We start from the raw sequence: 18,300 nt of genomic DNA, 5'->3' as shown, positions 1-18,300 counted from the left end.
TAAGTGGGGAAGATCAGGGCTGTTTCATTTTCAAAGTGGGGGGACCTTGTTTTGACCAAATTATGTAGCGTGGAATGTTTGGATCCTGATCCTCTTTTTCCGTATGGTAATTCTGAAAATGTTTGTGAGGCGCCCCCTAGCAGAGCTTCCGGATACAGTGTCCTTTCTAGGTTATGTGCCCTTATGGGATTCCCAGTTGTCTACAGCCTGAGGGTCTGTTGAGGCCCAGCCCCAGCAAACAGTACACCGTGGCCCCTGAGGGCAGGTGGAGAGAGCCGTCTTTGGGTATCAAGTGAGCACAGTCTTAGAGCTTGCTCTGAGAAGGTCCCTTGGTACCACTGGCAGTGTTAGTATTAGGTCATTGTTATCACTCACTGAGACTTTTATGTTCTTACACTCTTTGAAGAGCAGATTGCTCCTTTTATCCCCTCAGACTTAATTTTATAAATCAGTAAAATTTTAAACACTTGATAAGGGTTTTTAAACCTTTTCCTTTCTGTAGAGTTCAGTCTAGAGTCATTAGTTAAGGCTGGGCAAGGGTAGGAATCTGCAAGGGAGACATGCAATGGGCGCACGGGAAAGGGCTTGGGGACGGTAGCCGTGTCGCAGGCTCTTATGGAGCACAGGCTCTGGGTGTGAGGGCGTTGTTGATTGTAGGATGCCGGCATCAGTAGTTGTGGCTCGTGGGCTCTAGAGCACAGCCTCAGTGGTTGTGGCACGCGTGCTTAGTTACTCTGTGGCATGTGCAGTCTTCCCAGACCAGGGATCAAACCTGTGTTCTCTTTATGGGCAGGCGAATTCCTATCCACTATGCCACCAGGAAAGTCCTGCAGTCCCTTTTTGTAGGAGAAACACACTAAATCCTTCATCAGCTTACTCTCAAATGGTTCAGAAAAAACACTTTTTGTACTATGCTTGAAATTTTTGTGTTAGTATGAAAAGCTTTTAAAAATTAAATGCACACGACTGAAATGTGTCTTAGCAACCATGGTGTTCTTCATAGTTGTAACTTACCCACTTTCACATCTAGGATGAGTTTTATTTACCTGTGAGGGAAAATTGAAAAAAACAGTTGCTTAGATAATTTTTCAGAAGGTTTCCAGGTCTTGTGGAACTTTTGAAAAGAGCCAGAAGAAATAATAATAAACATCCATGAACCAAAACCCAACTTAAGATGTTATTACAAATACCTTTAAAGTATCCTCTTCCCTCCAAGAGATAGCCATTATCCTGAATTTTGTGTTTATCGTTCCCATGCCTGTTTTTAAAAATAGTTTTGTCATGTTTGTTCGTGTATTATGCTCTTTTATCTTTGGTAAGCTCCCTGTGCCAAGGGCCTCGTCTTTTTCTTTTGTAACTTGAGTACTTGATGTTAGAGCACCATATATACTAGGCACTTGATAGCACTTGGCAGAGAAAGTTCTGTGGTCACTACCTGAAGAAGGACAGTCCATTTTGTAAGTTTATAAAATGCTTTGAAGCATACCTGTTTTTTTGAACCCCATGAAAGGTAAGTCATTTTCATTTGCAGAAGATACCATTGACATGGTTTTAGTATTGGTTCCCTAAATCTTAAATATTTAGCCTATAAAAGACCATTACAGATAATAAATTTAGGGGTTTTTTTTTTAATCACTAATATGTATTTTGAAAGGGCATGCGTATTCATCTTACTTTTGTTCTTCCCTCTCAGTTCTGATCATGGGAGTAAGTCTAGTATGCTCTGTCACTTGGGAGTGTTGGGCATTACCACAGATAGTTTTGTGACATAATGTTTTATAGGCTTTTGATTATTACTTTTTGAAAATCATTATTGACAGAAATCAACCAGACTATTATGAAGTGGTTTCTCAGCCCATTGACTTGATGAAGATCCAACAGAAACTAAAAATGGAAGAGTATGATGATGTTAATCTGCTTACTGCTGACTTCCAGCTGCTTTTTAACAATGCAAAGGCCTATTATAAGGTAAGAAAGCATCAAATTTGGAAGATATCCAATTTGATAATTGTGTGGCTTTTTAATATTTATCAGTCTGATAGGTAAGTAGTGATTTTTCATTTGATAGTTTGCGTTTGTATTTCTCTTCTTAGTAAAGAAACTGAAGATTAATATGGTTATGAACCATTGTTGTTTCTTCTGTGTCTGCTCAAATCTTTTACCTGTTTGTCTTTTGGGTTGTTTGTCATTTTCATGCTTATTTTTAGAAATTTTTTTGTTCTAGGTGCTAATCCTTTTTTGGTTATATGTGTTGCAAATATCCTCTCCCACAGTGTGGCTGTTTTTTTCACTCTTTGTGGTGTCTTTTGATGAACAGAAGTTTTTAAAAATTTTATTTTAATATAGTCAGATTTCTTAGTCTTTAACTTTGTGTTTTATCCTTGTGTCTTACTTCAGAAATCTCTCCTCCAGAAAGATTTCAAAGATATTCTTTTCTCCTAAGAGTTTAATAGTTTTGTCTTTCGTATATATGCCTTTAGTGTACCCGGGATTGAGTGTGTCTCCTGTGAGGTAGGGACTTGTTTTTCCCACAGGTATAAGCTGCACCTTGAAATGGCCATTCGCTTCACATTTGTCTGTGCTGTTACTGCTGGCATTGCTTCCAGGTGCTGTGGGTCTCTTTCTGGTCTTTATTCTGTTCCTCTTGTTCTGGCCAGTTTATCTAAAACTAGGCTATTTTATATCTACCTTAATTTCTTTGATTTTATAATTTTCTTGTCTGGCAGAGAAACTGTTTTGATTATTCTTGGCCCTTTCCTTATACCTTTTAATAGTAGTGTGTTAAGTCAACAAGCACCAAAAAAATTGTTTGAATTTGTATTGGAGTTGCATTGACTCTATAGATTGTGTTTTGGAGAATTGACATAATTGTGATGTTTATTATTCCAGTCTGTAAATTTGGTACGTCTTCATTTATTTGTCTTTTTAGCAAAGCTTTAAATGTTTTTTTGTTTAGATTCTGTAAAAATACTGTTAAATTAATTCTTAATGCTGTTTGTATGTATTTTTTCTTTGAGATATAATTGACACACTCTTGTAAAGTGTAGACTTTGGGGAGGGGGGTTAATATATTTGAAAGTTGTGCAACCATCACCACTGTCAAACTCCAAAGTTTTTTCATTACCTCAAAAAGAACACCATGCCCATCAACAAGCGTAACTTCATTTCCCCCTCTCCTAGCTTCTAGCTACCGGAATCTACTTTCCGTTTGTATTGACTTCCCTTTTCAGGGCTTTGCATATAAATGGAATCCTGAACTGTATGGCCTTTGATGACTAGCTTTTTTCATTGTGCACAGTTTCTTCAAAGTACGTTCTTGTCGTAACATTTATTAATACTTAGTTCCTTTTTTATAGCTGAATAATATTCCATTATATGAATATGTATCATATTTTGTTTGTGTCTTAGTTGATGTACATTTGAGTTGTTTCTGCTTTAACAGTAATGAATAAAGTTGCTATAAATTTTGTGAATATATAGCAAGAGTGCTATTCATTGGGTACAGTACACTGCATGTGTCCATTGGATCTAGCTTTTTAATTATGTTGCTGATATCATTTATATCCTGATTTATCTGCATGAACTATCTACTTTCCAAATGGTGTGCTTTAAAATCCAACTGACCATAGATTTGTCTCTTTCTCCTTATTAGCCATACTGATTTTTTCTTTCTATATTTTGGAAGTATGCAAATAGGCGCATACAGGTTGAAAGTTGTTATATTGTCCTCGTACATTGTTTTTGCATTATGTAGTAGCTTTCTTTCTTGTTAGTATTGTCTGTTTTGAACTTTGTTTTATCTGATATTATTACATGTAAAGTAATAGCAGCTTTATTTTTGTGTTCACCTTGTTTATTTTTTCCATTCTCTTCCAATCTCTTCATATCTTTTTAATGCTAGTGTATCTCTTGTAAGCCCCATATAATTGAATTTCTGTTAATCTAGTTGATGATCTTCACCTTTTGACTGAAGTATTTCATCTCTTTACAGTTTTAGTAATTATTACATTTGGCTGTATTCCTATCATTTAAATTTCTACTCTCTATTTATCTCATTTTGTAGTTTTTTTCGTTTTTTGTTTCTCTCTCTGCGTTGTTTTGGGTGGTTTTTTTTGCTTCATTTTTTTCTTGGTTTTATTTTGTTTTAAATTTCTTCTATAATTTGAAAGTTGTCGGATCCATTAATAATATGTTCTTATCCAAGAAGTTCTAATATGCATAATTAATTTTTCAAAGTCAAATATTAATCAGTATTTTAAACATCCTTCTAAAGAATGTAAAACCTTAAAATAATGTAAATCTTTGGGTTGGTGTTTTTCATCAGTTCTGAAAAGTTGTACGTCTTTGTATATTGCTCTTGCCCCATTCTCTGTTCTCCTTGTAGGACTCTGATTGGATGTTATATTAGAATTTTCTTAGGTTTCCATTTCTCTTAACTTTATGTAGATCCCTTTTGTCAGTGTTGCTTTTCAGGTAATATCTTTAGTTCTTACTTTTTTCTTTGAAATCTGCTCTTAATCTACTGAGTTTTTACATTTTGATGTTTATATTTTCCTTATTTTGGAAGTAGTTTCTTTTGAGGAAATTGCTTGTATCTTCAATCCTATTATTTCTTTAAACATGTTCAGCATACTTACTTTTTATTCTACAGCAGATAGTTTAACATCTGAATTACTTACATGTGTGTTTTTGCTGTCATTTCTGCTTGCTTTCCCTTGTGACTCTTAGTCGTACGTGTTTTATCAATTTTGACTGTGAGCTTATATTTCTTGGAGACTGTGGAGATTCTTAGGCTGAGGTTGAAGTTCTTCTGGAGAAGATTTGCTTATCTCATGTTGCTTATCTGGCCTCTCTTCGTTAGGACTAGCTTATGATGAAGAGTTCTCAGAGGAGATTTATCTCATGCCTCTCCTCTCCCCACAGAGCCGTGGGTTGAGGTGGGTGGTCTTCCTTGTTCCCTGGCAGCACAAAACCTGACTTGTTTTTAATTCCCAGTTACACTGCAGCCATAGCCTTTGAAGTCCCAGCTTATGGTGGAGCCTGGCCTTTATCTCTTTTCTTGGCAACCTCAAAGACATTTGAAAGCTAAAGCTCTTGAAAACTGTAAGCATCTTGTCTTGTAGGTAGCCTCAAGGTGAACATGGCTTCAGTGTTTTGCTTGCTTATCCAGGTTCCTACTTTTACTCTGTTCTTGCTTTTGTGAACATTGCTTATTCCTTATTGGCAGCACATGGATGCATTTTTAAAGGTTTACTGTTCATTTTACATTACATCCAGCATTGTTGTTACTGGAAAGTTTTAGTTAGTTTATCCCCACTACCCTTCAAGAAAAGAAAATATTCAAATAAGGTTTTAAATAGTTGAAGACTAGAAATGAAAATCAAGGCAGTCATTAATTTCTCTCATTTAGACTTGTATCCCTTAAATTGGGTCTTATCCTTTAAATTGTCTTTCTTAGTGTATTAGTAATCTGTTCAGTTCAGTTCAGTCGCTCAGTCATGTCCGACTCTTTGCGACCCCATGAACCGCAGCATGCCAGGCCTCCCTGTCCATCACCAACTCCCAGAGTTTACCCAAACTCATGTCCATTGAGTCGGTGATGCCACCCAACCATCTCATCCGTTGTTGTCCCCTTCTCCTCCAACCTTCAATCTTTCCAAACATCAGGGTCTTTTCAAATGAAGCCCTTTGCATCAGGTGGCCAAAATATTGGAGTTTCAGCTTTAACATCAGTCCTTCCAATGAACACCCAGGACTGATTTCCTTCAGGATGGACTGGTTGGATCTCCTTGCAGTCCAAGGGACTCCCAAGAATCTTCTCCAACACCACAGTTCAAAAGCATCAATTCTTCGGCACTCAGCTTTCTTTATAGTCCAACTCTCACATCCATACATGACCACAGGAAAAACCATAGCCTTGACTAGACGGACCTTTGTTGGCAAAGTAATGTCTCTGCTTTTTAATATGCTGTCTAAGTTGGTCATAACTTTCCTTCCAAGGAGTAAGCGTCTTTTAATTTCATGGCTGCAATCACCATCTGCAGTGATTTTGGAGCCCCCAAAAATAAAGTCAGCCACTGTTTCCCCATCTATTTCCCATGAAGTGATAGGACCAGATGCCATGATCTTAGTTTTCTGAATGTTGAACTTTAAGGCAACTTTTTCACTCTCCTCTTTCACTTTCATCAAGAGGCTCTTTAGTTCTTCTTCACTTTCTGCCATAAGGGTGGTGTCATCTGCATATCTGAGGTTATTGATATTTTTCCCGGCAGTCTTGATTCCAGCTTGTGCTTCATCCAGCTCATTGTTTCTCATGATGTACTCTGCGTATAAGTTAAATAAGCAGGGTGACAATATACAGCCTTGACATACTCCTTTTCCTATTTGGAACCAGTCTGTTCCATGTCCAGTTCTAACTGTTGCTTCCTGACCTGCATATAGGTTTCTCAGGAGGCAGGTCAGGTGGTCTGGTATTCCCATCTCTCTCAGAATTTTCCACAGTTTATTGTGATCCACAGTCAAAGGCTTTGGCATAGTCAATAAAGCAGAAATAGATGTTTTTCTGGAACTCTCTTGCTTTTTTGATGATCCAGTGGATGTTGGCAATTTGATCTCTGGTTCCTCTGCCTTTTCTAAAACCAGCTTGAACATCTGGAAGTTCACGGTTCATGTACTGCTGAAGCCTGGCTTGGAGAATTTTGAGCATTACTTTACTAGCGTGTGAGAGGAGTGCAGTTGTGCAGTAGTTTGAACATTCATTGGCATTGCCTTTCTTTGGGACTGGAATGAAAACTGATCTTTTTTAGTCCTGTGGCGACTGCTGAGTTTTCCAAATTTGCTGACATACTGAGTGCAGCACTTTCACAGCATCATCTTTCAGGATTTGAAATAGCTCAACTGGAATTCCATCACCTCCACTAACTTTGTTCGTAGTGATACTTCCTAAGGCCCGCTTGACTTCACATTCCAGGATGTCTGGCTCTAGATGAGTGATCACACCATCGTGATTATCTGGGTCGTGAAGATATTTTTTGTATAGTTCTTCTATGTATTCTTGCTACCTCTTCTTAATATCTTCTGCTTCTGTTAGGTCCTTACCGTTTCTGTCCTTTATTGAGCCCATCTTTGCATGAATATTCATGCAAAGTGTATTAGTAATAATTACCCTTAATTTAGCAAATTATTTATATTCTTCAAGTCTCTGAGGTAGGACATAAATAGAATTAATAAAATTATTTGATTTCAGAATGCCTTTAAAACATACACTTAGTTCTTCAGAAGAGAATTGAAGCCCATGTGTCATTTACTTATAGGAATTTTAAAATTTGTGGTAGTTTTCAAAGTTATATCTTAGCATACCAATCTGTTGGAACAGGATGCTTTAGAAATAGTTGTTGATTTCTAATAAAATGCTAAGTGATATCTTTTCCTCTTCTCTTTGCTAATGTACAGCCAGATTCTCCTGAATATAAAGCTGCTTGCAAACTTTGGGATTTGTACCTTCGAACAAGAAATGAGTTTGTTCAGAAAGGAGAAGCAGATGACGAAGATGATGATGAAGATGGGCAGGACAGTCAAGGCGCAGTGACGGAAGGAGTACGTGTGCCACCGGAATGGGTGATGGATCGGCTACTGGGAGGTTGACGAGGCCCCTGCTTGTGATTTCTCATGGCCACTGTGGCAGCTAGGCTTTCTGTGCAGTCTTGTTGGTAACTGGATGAGTAAACAGACACACAGCCAGAGAGCCCTACTCCAATGACAAGGGATCCTAGGACAACCAATGTTGTTAGATTGAGGTATCATGTAAGAGCAGGCTGTGTTGTGACTGAAAGTTGCAAAGTCGATGGAATCACCTTAGCTAGGAATATTTTTGTGGGTTAGGTTGGTTTCTGTTCCTAGAACATGTCAAGTGTCTTCCTGCCTCTGGAATTTTGCAGTTGCTTGCACCTCTGCTCCCTTTGGCTCTGCCTATGACTATCTCTCTTGCACGATTCTAGCATCACTTAATGTAAACTGGGAGAAGACTTTCCTAACCACTCTATCAGATTGTTTGCTCTCTGCTCCTCCTTTCCCATCATTGTATCACACTGTTGTGTGATGTTCAGTTTTTATCACTGTATGTGGAATAAATGTTAATATTAGTTTATATGGGCTTCCCTGGTAGTGCAGAGGTTAAAGCGTCTGCCTGCAATGTGGGAGACCTGGGTTCGATCCCAGGGTCGGGAAGATCCTTGGAGAAGGAAATGGCAACCCACTCCAGTATTCTTGCCTAGAGAATCTCATGGACGGAGGAGCTTGGTGGGCTACAGTCCACGGGTCGCAAAGAGTCGGACACGACTGAGCGATTTTACTTTCACTTTAGTTTATATGTTTACTGTCTTCCTCAAGTAGAATGAGAGCTCCAAAAAGCTATCACCTTGCTCACCTATTCAGACATCTAGACTCTGCCTGACATGTAGGGACTGAAAATACTTGCTGAATGAGTGCACATGTTTAAAAAGAGGAAAAAGAATAGTAAAAGGAATTGCATCTCTCTTCTGCAACTTTAACTAGACATCCAGAGAATAAGTTTTATGAACGCATTCATACACCCTGCTGCCTTTGTCATCTGCAACACGTGTCCAGAGTAATTGGTTGGGCTGGGAGGAGAGGAATCTTGCTTGTAGGCATAATTCTCTTTGAAGCTAACTGTGGTGTTACGTTTTAACTAGTAAGTAAATGACTTAAATTCGAGTATTCTAGTTTGCTTTCATCAGTGTTACATTGATTCTTCTCTAAGCTATGTGGTCGGGGAGTCTCAGCTAATCACTTGTCTTATATGTTGAATATTTATTGTGAGTCTGAAGTGTGGTATTCATGAAAATTGTACTTAATGTAAGTATTGTTTAGAAGTTGCTCTTTTGAATTGGCTTTAAAATTTTAAAAGCTGTTTAATATCGGCATTTACTTTTGGATTTTTCTTATTCCTTTCTTCTCTCATTCCTCATACCCCCGTACTCCCAGTCTTCTCCAGGTTACTTGAAGGAGATCCTGGAGCAGCTTCTTGAAGCCATAGTTGTAGCCACAAATCCATCAGGACGTCTCATTAGCGAACTTTTTCAGAAGCTGCCTTCTAAAGTGGTATGTGATGCAGTTAAAGACAAGTGGATTAAAGTGTTGATTTTCTTCTTTTTTAAGTACTTCATAAATTCTCTTACTTCTTAGTAAATAGAGTAAGGGTAATGGAAGGTGTTAGAGGTAGCCGAGAGATCCTCCTCATGGCCTCAGCAGTAAGCACATAGGATATGCTCTGTCATTTTACTTCAGCAAAAGGTTATGGATTTTTTGTGTGTGTGTTTGGTTTTATGATTAGAAATTCTTTTCGTTTGTTTTCCGTTTTTGTGGTCATAAAATATGCAAAAATCTAAGATTTACGTTTTAACCAATTTAAGTATAAAGTTCAGTGGCGTTAAGTGCATTCATATTATTGTGCAGCTGTGACAACCATTTCTTTCCAAAACTTCTTCATCTTCCTACCTATTAAACAGGAACTCCCTACTTTTCCCTCCTGCCGGTTCCTGGAAACCACAGTTCTGCTCCTCTGAACTTGACTACACTAAGTACCTCATTTAAGAGAAATCATACAGTGTGTGTTTGTGTCTGGCTTATTTCACTTAGCCTAGTATCTTCATGATTTATCCACATTGTAGATTGTTTCTGAGATTTGTGATTCTTAAGTGATAAAATAAGCACATAAATTACACCTTTTATTTATGAAAGAGAAGAAACACTCTCTGCTCAGGAGTCAGAATGAGAGGAAGATAATTAACTTCTTCCTGATAAGTACTCTTCTACCCCAGCTTGGAAGAGGTTTTCTAGACCAGTGGAACCCTTTAAAAGTGTTAGAGCCCCGTGTGTCTTCACACCCAAAGAACAATTAACATAGTTGATGTTCCACTTTAGCTTTTGGAACTGCAAAAACTTCTATGACCTTCACATTCTTGTATTTCTGAATAAGGATGTACTTTCAGAAGTACTCCACTATACACATAATTTTAGAAGTACTCCATTATAACTCATTGTGAGCATTTTCTCTTTAAGAACAAGGACTGAATTTCTTAAGGATGAAGACTGTGACACATTTTCTTTTGTGTCCCTGTCATGTAGTTGGAACCCAGTATGTCCGAGGCTTGCAAGAAGTGTTTGTTGACTGACAGGTGGCGTGCAGCTTTACCCATCAGTCATCAACAACACTAGCTGTAGGACAATTATAACGTTAGAAATAGTGTATCTGAACACTGCTGCCTGAAGTGTGCATCTGATTAGAAAAGATATACTGGTTTATGTTGGTCATATGTTTAAAATGTTAAGAAAAACAGTACGACAGTTCACTAAAAATTACATATGGAATTATCATACGATCCAGCAATTCAGCTTTAGATATATACCTAGAAGAGTGAAATCAGGGTCTTAATGAGATATTTGTACAACCATGTTCCTAGCAGTATAATTCACCATAGCTGAAACATGGAAAAAGCTCAGGTGTTCCTCGGTACGTGAATAGATAAATACAGTGTAGTATATAAACACCATGGAATATTATTCAGCCTTTTAAAAAGAAGGAAATTCTTGACCCATGCTACAATAAGAAGAAACCCTGAACACATCATGGTAAGTGATATAAGCCAATCATAAAGAACAAATATTGTATGATCCTTCTTTTAGGAAGGACTTAACAGCTAAATTCATAGAAAGAAAAAGTAAAATTGTGATTTCCAGGGGCTGAAGGAGGGGAAGGTGGAGAGTTATTGTTGAATGGGTATGAAATTTCAGCTTGGGAAGATGAAAAGTTCTGGAGATGGATGATGGTGATGGTTGCACAATAATGTGAATGTATTTAAAGCTGCTGAACTGTACAGTTAAAAAGGTTAAACAGTAAATTTTATGTATTTTTTTTTTTACCACAGAAAGGAAATTAAGAGTACAGTCTCTGTGAAAAGTGAAGCTGGTCAGTCAGGAATAGAGGTTGGGTTGGGAAGATCCCCTGGAGAAGGAAATGGCAACCCACTCCAGTATTCTGGCCTGGGAAATCCCATGAACAGAGCAGCCTGGCGGGCTACAGTACATGGGGTCACAAGAGTCAGACATGACTTAGCAACTAAACAATTTTGCACCCTGATTTCTTATAGGTCCTTAGTGTTTCACATGAAATAGGGTATAATTGTGTTTTAGATTGCTGAATTAAAAGAGCGTATAAGAAACTCTTCAAAAACCTTCTGCTTCATTTCCCCACATAGATATCTTGGGATCTTAAATATAAAATTATCTGATCTGTGGATTTAGGAAATTTAAAAACATTAAATTGTGATATATTAGCTATATAACCAAATACTAACTGTAAAGTCCTACAGCATGCTCTTGGGTATCTCATGAAGCTTGTAAAAATCAAATGATTTCTGGTTCAAGTATAACAAAAAATATGCTGTACAACTGTGTCTTTAGCCTTTATCTCAAAAGTTGCTCAATTGATTAACAGATGATCAGTGTACTTCCTTGTTATCTCATTAGCTGGATACTTTCACTTATTAAGCATGCCTGCGTTTTGTTTTTCAGCAATATCCAGACTATTATGCAATTATTAAGGAGCCTATAGATCTCAAGACCATTGCCCAGAGGATACAGGTATGAAGGTGTACCATATGTAGAAATATGTGGTTTAGGGCAGATTGGCTTATGGTCATTTGTTAGGCCTTTTACAGAACAGAAGTGGATATTTCTATAAGGAGTTATTATTAATAGCAATATAATGTAAACAAATTAGAGGTGTTACTGAATATAACTTTGAAGGAATCAGCATAGCATCCCTTTTGCATTTTTTCTGTAGGAAGGAAAGCAAAATTTTCATTGACTTAAGTGTTTTATAGTTTTAATAAGTTTTGCTCTCAGGACAAAAAGTAAAGCACATTGGTCATGGACATTTTTGATTGTGAAAGGTATATTGTCAATGAAAGGTTTGTTTATTTTTATTGACTTACAAGTAGTTGTAGGATATTTCAGAGTAAAAGTTACTTGCAGCCAACATGGAGACTGTAAAGCTAGTGAAGGTGCTTTGTTCTCTTTGTGTGTCTCCCTCCCTGTGTCTTCAGCAGTATAGATGGAATTGCTATAGGATTGCTGTGTGTTAGCTAGTTAATTCTTACAACACCTCTGTGAGGAAGATACTGTTATTTACAGATAAGAAAACTAAAACACAGAGATGGTAAGTCACTTGCCTGAGTCATCAGCTAATGAGAAGAGGTAGGATTTTTTTTTAAGGCTTTAGGATTTGAATCCAGATAGTCTGGCTCCAAAGTCTCTACTCTTTAATGAATTAGTTTTCATGAAACATTTAGAACAGTGGTTGGCACAGAGTAAACACTATATACTTGCTAAATAAAACAACTTTTACTTTATCTGATTTTTTTTTTAAGTATAAGTTGTTTTTATGAGAATAACGTAGCTCTGGTTTTGTTATCTTTCTCAAAAACTTCTTTGTAAATGGACAGTAGTAATAGTCTATAAAAGAGAAGATGACTTTATGTATTGTTCACATATGTACTTTCCAATAAAGTCTTAGAGTATGGTGAGAGTTGAAAAATATATGGGTTTTTTTTTAAGGTCATGTTGCTTAACTGTCTTTAAGAGTAACTGCTATATTTTACTGTATACTATAGAATGGAAGCTACAAGAGTATTCATGCAATGGCCAAAGATATAGATCTCCTAGCAAAAAATGCCAAAACCTACAATGAGCCTGGTTCTCAAGTATTCAAGGTTAGTTTTGTTGTTGTTGCTTTGATTGATAAGAATACAGATTTTAATTTAGAGCCAGTATTTTTGTATAAGAACCATATACCATACACTTTACCCAAAGTGTATAATTTAATGACTTTTAGTATATTCACTGAGTTGTGTAGCCATTTCCTCCCAGTCTCCATTTCCTCCCAGTCTCCCTAACCCTAGGCAACTGCCACCAGTCTACTTTTATCTCTGTGAATTTACCTGTTTTCAACATTTCATATAAATGGAACCTTGCAATTTATAGTCCTTTGTGACTGGCTTCTTTCACTTAGCATCGTGTTTTCAAGGTGTTCCTTTTTTATCATGTATTTCTTTTTATTCCCAAATAGTATTGAATTAAATCTATATATCATGTTTTAGTCACTCATTCATCAATTGCTAGGCATTTAAGTTGCTTCCACTTTTGGGCTATTATACATAATGCTGCTGTGAACATTCATGTATAAGTTTTTATATGCACGTATGTTTTCATTTTTATTGAATACGTACCTTGGAATGAAATTGCTAGGCCAGATGGTAAACTATATTTTTAACTTTTTTGAGGTTAAAATTGTTTTTAAATTATTCTTAAAGCCACTGCACCTACATTCCCACTAGCAATGTGCAAGTGTAATTTCTCCACATCCTCACCAATACTTGTTTCTATTTTTGGTTTTGTTTTATTTCTAGTAGGTATGAAGTAGTATCTCATTATGGTTTTGATTAGCCTTTTTTTTTCCTGGCCAGTGCCCCATGATTGTAGTTCCCCCAGTGGGAATTGAACTTGGGGCCAACAAGTTCAGTGAACAGTGAAAACCTGGAATCCTAACCACTCGGCCACCAGGGAATCCTTTGATTAGCATTTTCTAATGATTAGTGATGTTGAACATCTTTTCACGTGCATGGTGGCCTTTCTTACTCTTTGAAAAAAATTTTTCAGATTTTTAGCCCCCCTTTTAACTTGGGTTAACTGTCTTTTTATTGTTGAATTGTTACAATTGCTTTCATCGTCTAAACAATAGACTTGACATATGATTTCCAAATATTTTCTCCCATTCTATAGACTGTCTTTTCATTTTTGTGATAATATCCTTTGATGCACAAAAGGTTTTAATTTGGGGAATTCCTTGGCAGTCCGGTGCAGGGCTTTCAGTCCCTGGTTGGGAAACTGAGATCCCACATGTTGTATGCTGCAGGACCCCCTACCCCACCTCACCCCACTCCCCACCCGATCCCCCCACGCCCAAGAAAAAAACTTCTCAATTTTAATTAAGTTTTTAATTTTGATAAGTCCAATTTGTCTGCTTTTTCTTAGATTTCTTGTGCTTTTAATGTCTTACCGAAGAAACCATTACCTAATCTAAGGCTGCAGAGATTTATGCCTATGTTTTCTTCTAAGAATGTTACACATTTAGAGTTTTGAGCCATTTTGAGTTAATTTTCATATACGTGAGGTAGGTGTGAGGTTGGAGTCCACATTCATCCAGTGCCTTATGTTAAAAAGACTATTCCTTTCCTGTTGAATTGTCCTGGCAACCCTTTGAAAATCAGTTGACTATAGATCCTTGGTTCTAATCCATTCACCTGTGTTTCTTTTTGTTCCACACAAGGTTCATTTTTGGTCCACTTTGTAGTTAAATATTGATATAGTCCCTTCATTTAAACCTCATTGATGTAAAAGTCACTCTGTATAGTATCATATACAATGTAAAATGACTTTCATTGCTTTGCAGTTCTCTCCTAGAAGTTTTGTAGTCCTTCTACGAAATGAACTGTAGTGAACTGTTGCTTGTAGAAATTTCTCAGATTAATCATTTATCACTGGGAACTTAGCAAAGGGTGCTCAGAAAATCTTTTGGGAATAAAGTCATTTAGATTTACGGAATGCTGACTCACTTAGTTGCTTTTGGTAGTTAATTTTAACTTTTATCTTGCATCTATTAAGGAACTTTGAGTGAAAATCAAGAATGAAGTCCTTATATTGTTAATCCTTGATAAGACATTTGAGTAGTGTAGTACCAATTGTTGATGCAGTTAAGAATTTTGCTTTTTGGTCTGATTAATGGTCCTAAACTAAATTTTGGAGTGAAGGGAAACTGAATTTGATATATGCTATTAATTTAAGCAAGTATGTTCATCCATAATTTATGTGCCTAGTCTTTAATCTTAGAAGTGTATTTTTGTTTCAATTTTTAGGTTAGTGTACACAGGTAGAGTCCATTGTATTCTCACCCCTGTTTTTTCCCTGTTCAGCATTAGATCTTTGTCTTTTAGCTGGCTAATTGTGGAAGAGCTGAGAGGCTTCTCAACCTGTATTTAATTACAGAGATGTTTTGAAAGCTTGTAGAAAGGTTAGAGGATGCAGCTGTGTGCATACTGGATGGGAGGCTACTCCACATACAAGGAGTGCCATAGAAAGTGTCCAGTACATGATGGAGGGCATTTTAAACTGCCCATTTTTTTCTATACTTTTTCTAAGCCAAGTAATTTTATCTTAACAGGATGCAAATTCTATTAAAAAAATATTTTATATGAAAAAGGCAGAAATTGAACATGAAATGACGAAGTCAAGCCTTCGAATGAGGTAGGTTAAAAAAATGTTTAAAGTTCTTGTGCCTTTATTATTTGTCAAAATAGCTAGTAAAATCAATATAGTGAAAAACAAGATGTTGCATTTCGAGGTTATATTTACAGTTGCTAATATGATTCTGAAGAGAATAGGGTTAAATAACTCTTAATCAGTCCCTTCATTGTAGCTGAAAGGCTTTATTTAAAAAGAAACATTTTAAGATTTAACACCACTATGTACTTTTATTGCCTTGTACAGATATGTATATAAATATTTGTATATCATATTTGTATAATGCATATTACATATAATACGTGTATATATAGGCAAAACTTGGAGATAACTGTGGGTTCATTTCTAGACTACTGCAGTAAAGCGAATATCACACTAAAGTGAGTCACACAAGTGTTTTGGTTTCCCCATGCATGTGAAAGCTATATGTTCACACTAAACTGTAGTTAAGTGTGCAGTAGCATTAGGTCTAAAAAAGCTGTGTATATACCCTAATTTAAGAAGACTGTATTGCTTAAAAATGCTGACCATAATCTGAGCCTTCAGCAAGTTGTAATATTTTTGCTGGTGAATGGTCTTGCTTCTGTTGATGGCTGCTGACTGATCAGGGTGGTGGTTGCTGAAAGTTGAGGTGGCTGTGCCAGCTCCTTAAAATAAGACAACAATGATGTTTCCCACGTCAGTTGACTCTTCTTTTCACTAATGATTTGTCTATAGCATGAGATGCTGTTGGATAATGTTTTACCCACAGGAGAATTTCTTTCAAAATTGAAGTCAGTCCTCTGAAATCCTGATGCTGCTTTATCAACTAGGTTTATGTTATATTCTCAATCTTTTGTTGCTGTTTCAATAGTCTTCACAGCATTTTCACAGAAGTAGATTCCATCTCAGGAAACTGCTTTCTTTGCTCATCCATACAAAGTAACTCCTCAATGTTAAAGTTTTATCATGAGATTGTAGCAGATCAGTAATATCTTCAGGCTCTATTTTTAATTCTAGTTCTACTGTTTCTAGCCCATCTGCTGTTATTTCCTCCACTGAAGTCTTAAACCTCTCAGAGTAACCCATGAAGGTTGGAATCCACTTCTTCTAAGTTCCTGTTGATGTTCATGTTCTTTCCATGAATCACACATGTTCTTAACGACATCTAGAATAACAAATCATTTCCAGAAAGTTTTCAGTTGAATTTTCCCAGATCCATCAAAGGAATCACTATCCACAGTAGCTGTACCCTTATGAAATGTATTTCTTCAATAATAAGACTTAAAAGTTGAAATATCTTTTTGGTCCATGGGCTGCAGAATGGATATTGTGTCTGTAGGCATGTTAATCTTGTACATCTCCATCAGAGCTCTTGGTGACCATGTGCATTTTCGATGAGCAGTACTGTTTTGAAAATATTTTTGAGCAGTAGGTCTCAACAGCAGGCTTAAAACATTCAGTAACATGTTGTAGACAGATGTGCTGTCATCCAGGCTCTGTTGTTCCATTTATTGAGCACAAGCAGAGTATATTTGTCATAATTCTTAAGGGCCCTAGGGTTTTTCAGAATAGTAAAATGAGCACTGGTTTCAACTCTTAAGTCACCGGCTACATTAACCCTATCAAAAGAGTCAGCCTGTCTTTTGAAACTTTGAAGCTGGGCACTGGCTTCTCCTCTCTAGTTGTGAAAGCCTTGGATCCTTCTTCCATGATAAGTATATTTTATCTGCATTGAAAATCTGTTATTTAGTATAGCTACATTTATTAATAATTTCAGCATCGGCACTGGCTGTTTCACCTCGCACTTTTATTTTATAGAGATGACTTCTTTCCTTAAACCTCATGAACCAGTGTCTGCTAGCTTCAGACTTTTATTCCACACCTTAACTCTCTCAGCCTTCATCAAATTGAAGAGAGTTAGGCCCTTGCTCTGGATTACGCATCCACTTATGGGATTGTTGTGATTGGTTTGACCTTCTGTCCAGACCACTAACACTTTCTTCTTATCAGCAATAAGGCTATCTTACTGTGTTATCATTTCTGTGTTCACTGGAGTAGTACTTTTAATTTCCTTCAAAAACTTTTCCTTTGCTCTTGTGACTTGGCTAACTGGTGCAAGAGGCCTAGTTTCCAGCTGATCTCAGCTTTCAACATGCCTTCCTCACTGAGCTTAACCATTTGTAGCTTTTGCTTGAAACTGGAAAAAAAAGTGCAACTCTTCCTTTCCCTTGAATGCTTAGAGGCCAGTGTAGGGTTATTAGTTGACCTACTTTCAATATTCTTGTGTATGAGAAAATAGGGAGAGTGAGGAAAAAGGAAAAAGATGGGGGAATAGCTGGTTGGTGGAGCAGTCAGAACACACACATTTATTAAGTTCACTGTCTTACATAGGCATGGATCATGGTTCCCCAAAGTATTTACAATGATAGCATCAGAGATTACCACAACAAGTATAATAACATGGAAAGGTTTGAAATAATTGCAAGAATTACCAAAATGTGGCACAGAGACGCAAAGTGAGCAAATGCCTTTGGAAAAATGGTGCTCAGATTTGCTTTATTTAGGGTTGCTACAAACCTTTAGTTTGTAAAAAGAAAAAGAAAAAATGCAGTATATGTGACGTTTAATAAAGCAAAGCGTGATAAAACAAGGTATGCTTATAATATTGTGATATTTGCATCTATATCATAGGATGTATATATTTTCACTGTAAGAGTATTTAGCCAGATGTCAGGAGATTCTAGCTTATCTTGTGCTGGGACTGTGACTTTGAACACGTCTTACTTCTAGGATTCCATTTGCTTCTACCTGAAATGGAAAGATTGAGTGGCTGCTTTTGTACTTTTTTCTGACTTTGACATTTGCTATGTTTCTGGATCCTCTGGTCACTGCAGTAACCATAAACTGTCTGGGATCAACCCTCGTTTATTTTTTTTTTGC

The 18,300-nt window shown here is 36.8% G+C and overlaps 1 protein-coding gene across 1 annotated transcript in view; it reads left to right on the top strand.

The window, feature by feature from the left end:
* The window catches only part of PBRM1 (polybromo 1), a 94,316-nt gene that overhangs the window by 7,382 nt on the left and 68,634 nt on the right, over window positions 1-18,300 (top strand). The window contains exons 4-9 of the mRNA XM_052637117.1: window positions 1,821-1,968; window positions 7,453-7,596; window positions 9,004-9,120; window positions 11,593-11,661; window positions 12,693-12,791; window positions 15,299-15,381. Of these exons, the coding sequence (XP_052493077.1) occupies window positions 1,821-1,968; window positions 7,453-7,596; window positions 9,004-9,120; window positions 11,593-11,661; window positions 12,693-12,791; window positions 15,299-15,381 (660 nt within the window). The remainder of the gene's footprint in view (window positions 1-1,820; window positions 1,969-7,452; window positions 7,597-9,003; window positions 9,121-11,592; window positions 11,662-12,692; window positions 12,792-15,298; window positions 15,382-18,300) is intronic.

The sequence above is a fragment of the Budorcas taxicolor genome, chromosome 1, assembly GCF_023091745.1.
Source record: "Budorcas taxicolor isolate Tak-1 chromosome 1, Takin1.1, whole genome shotgun sequence".
Classification (NCBI taxonomy): Eukaryota; Metazoa; Chordata; class Mammalia; order Artiodactyla; family Bovidae; genus Budorcas; species Budorcas taxicolor.
This window is presented reverse-complemented; position numbering and strand designations above follow the sequence as displayed.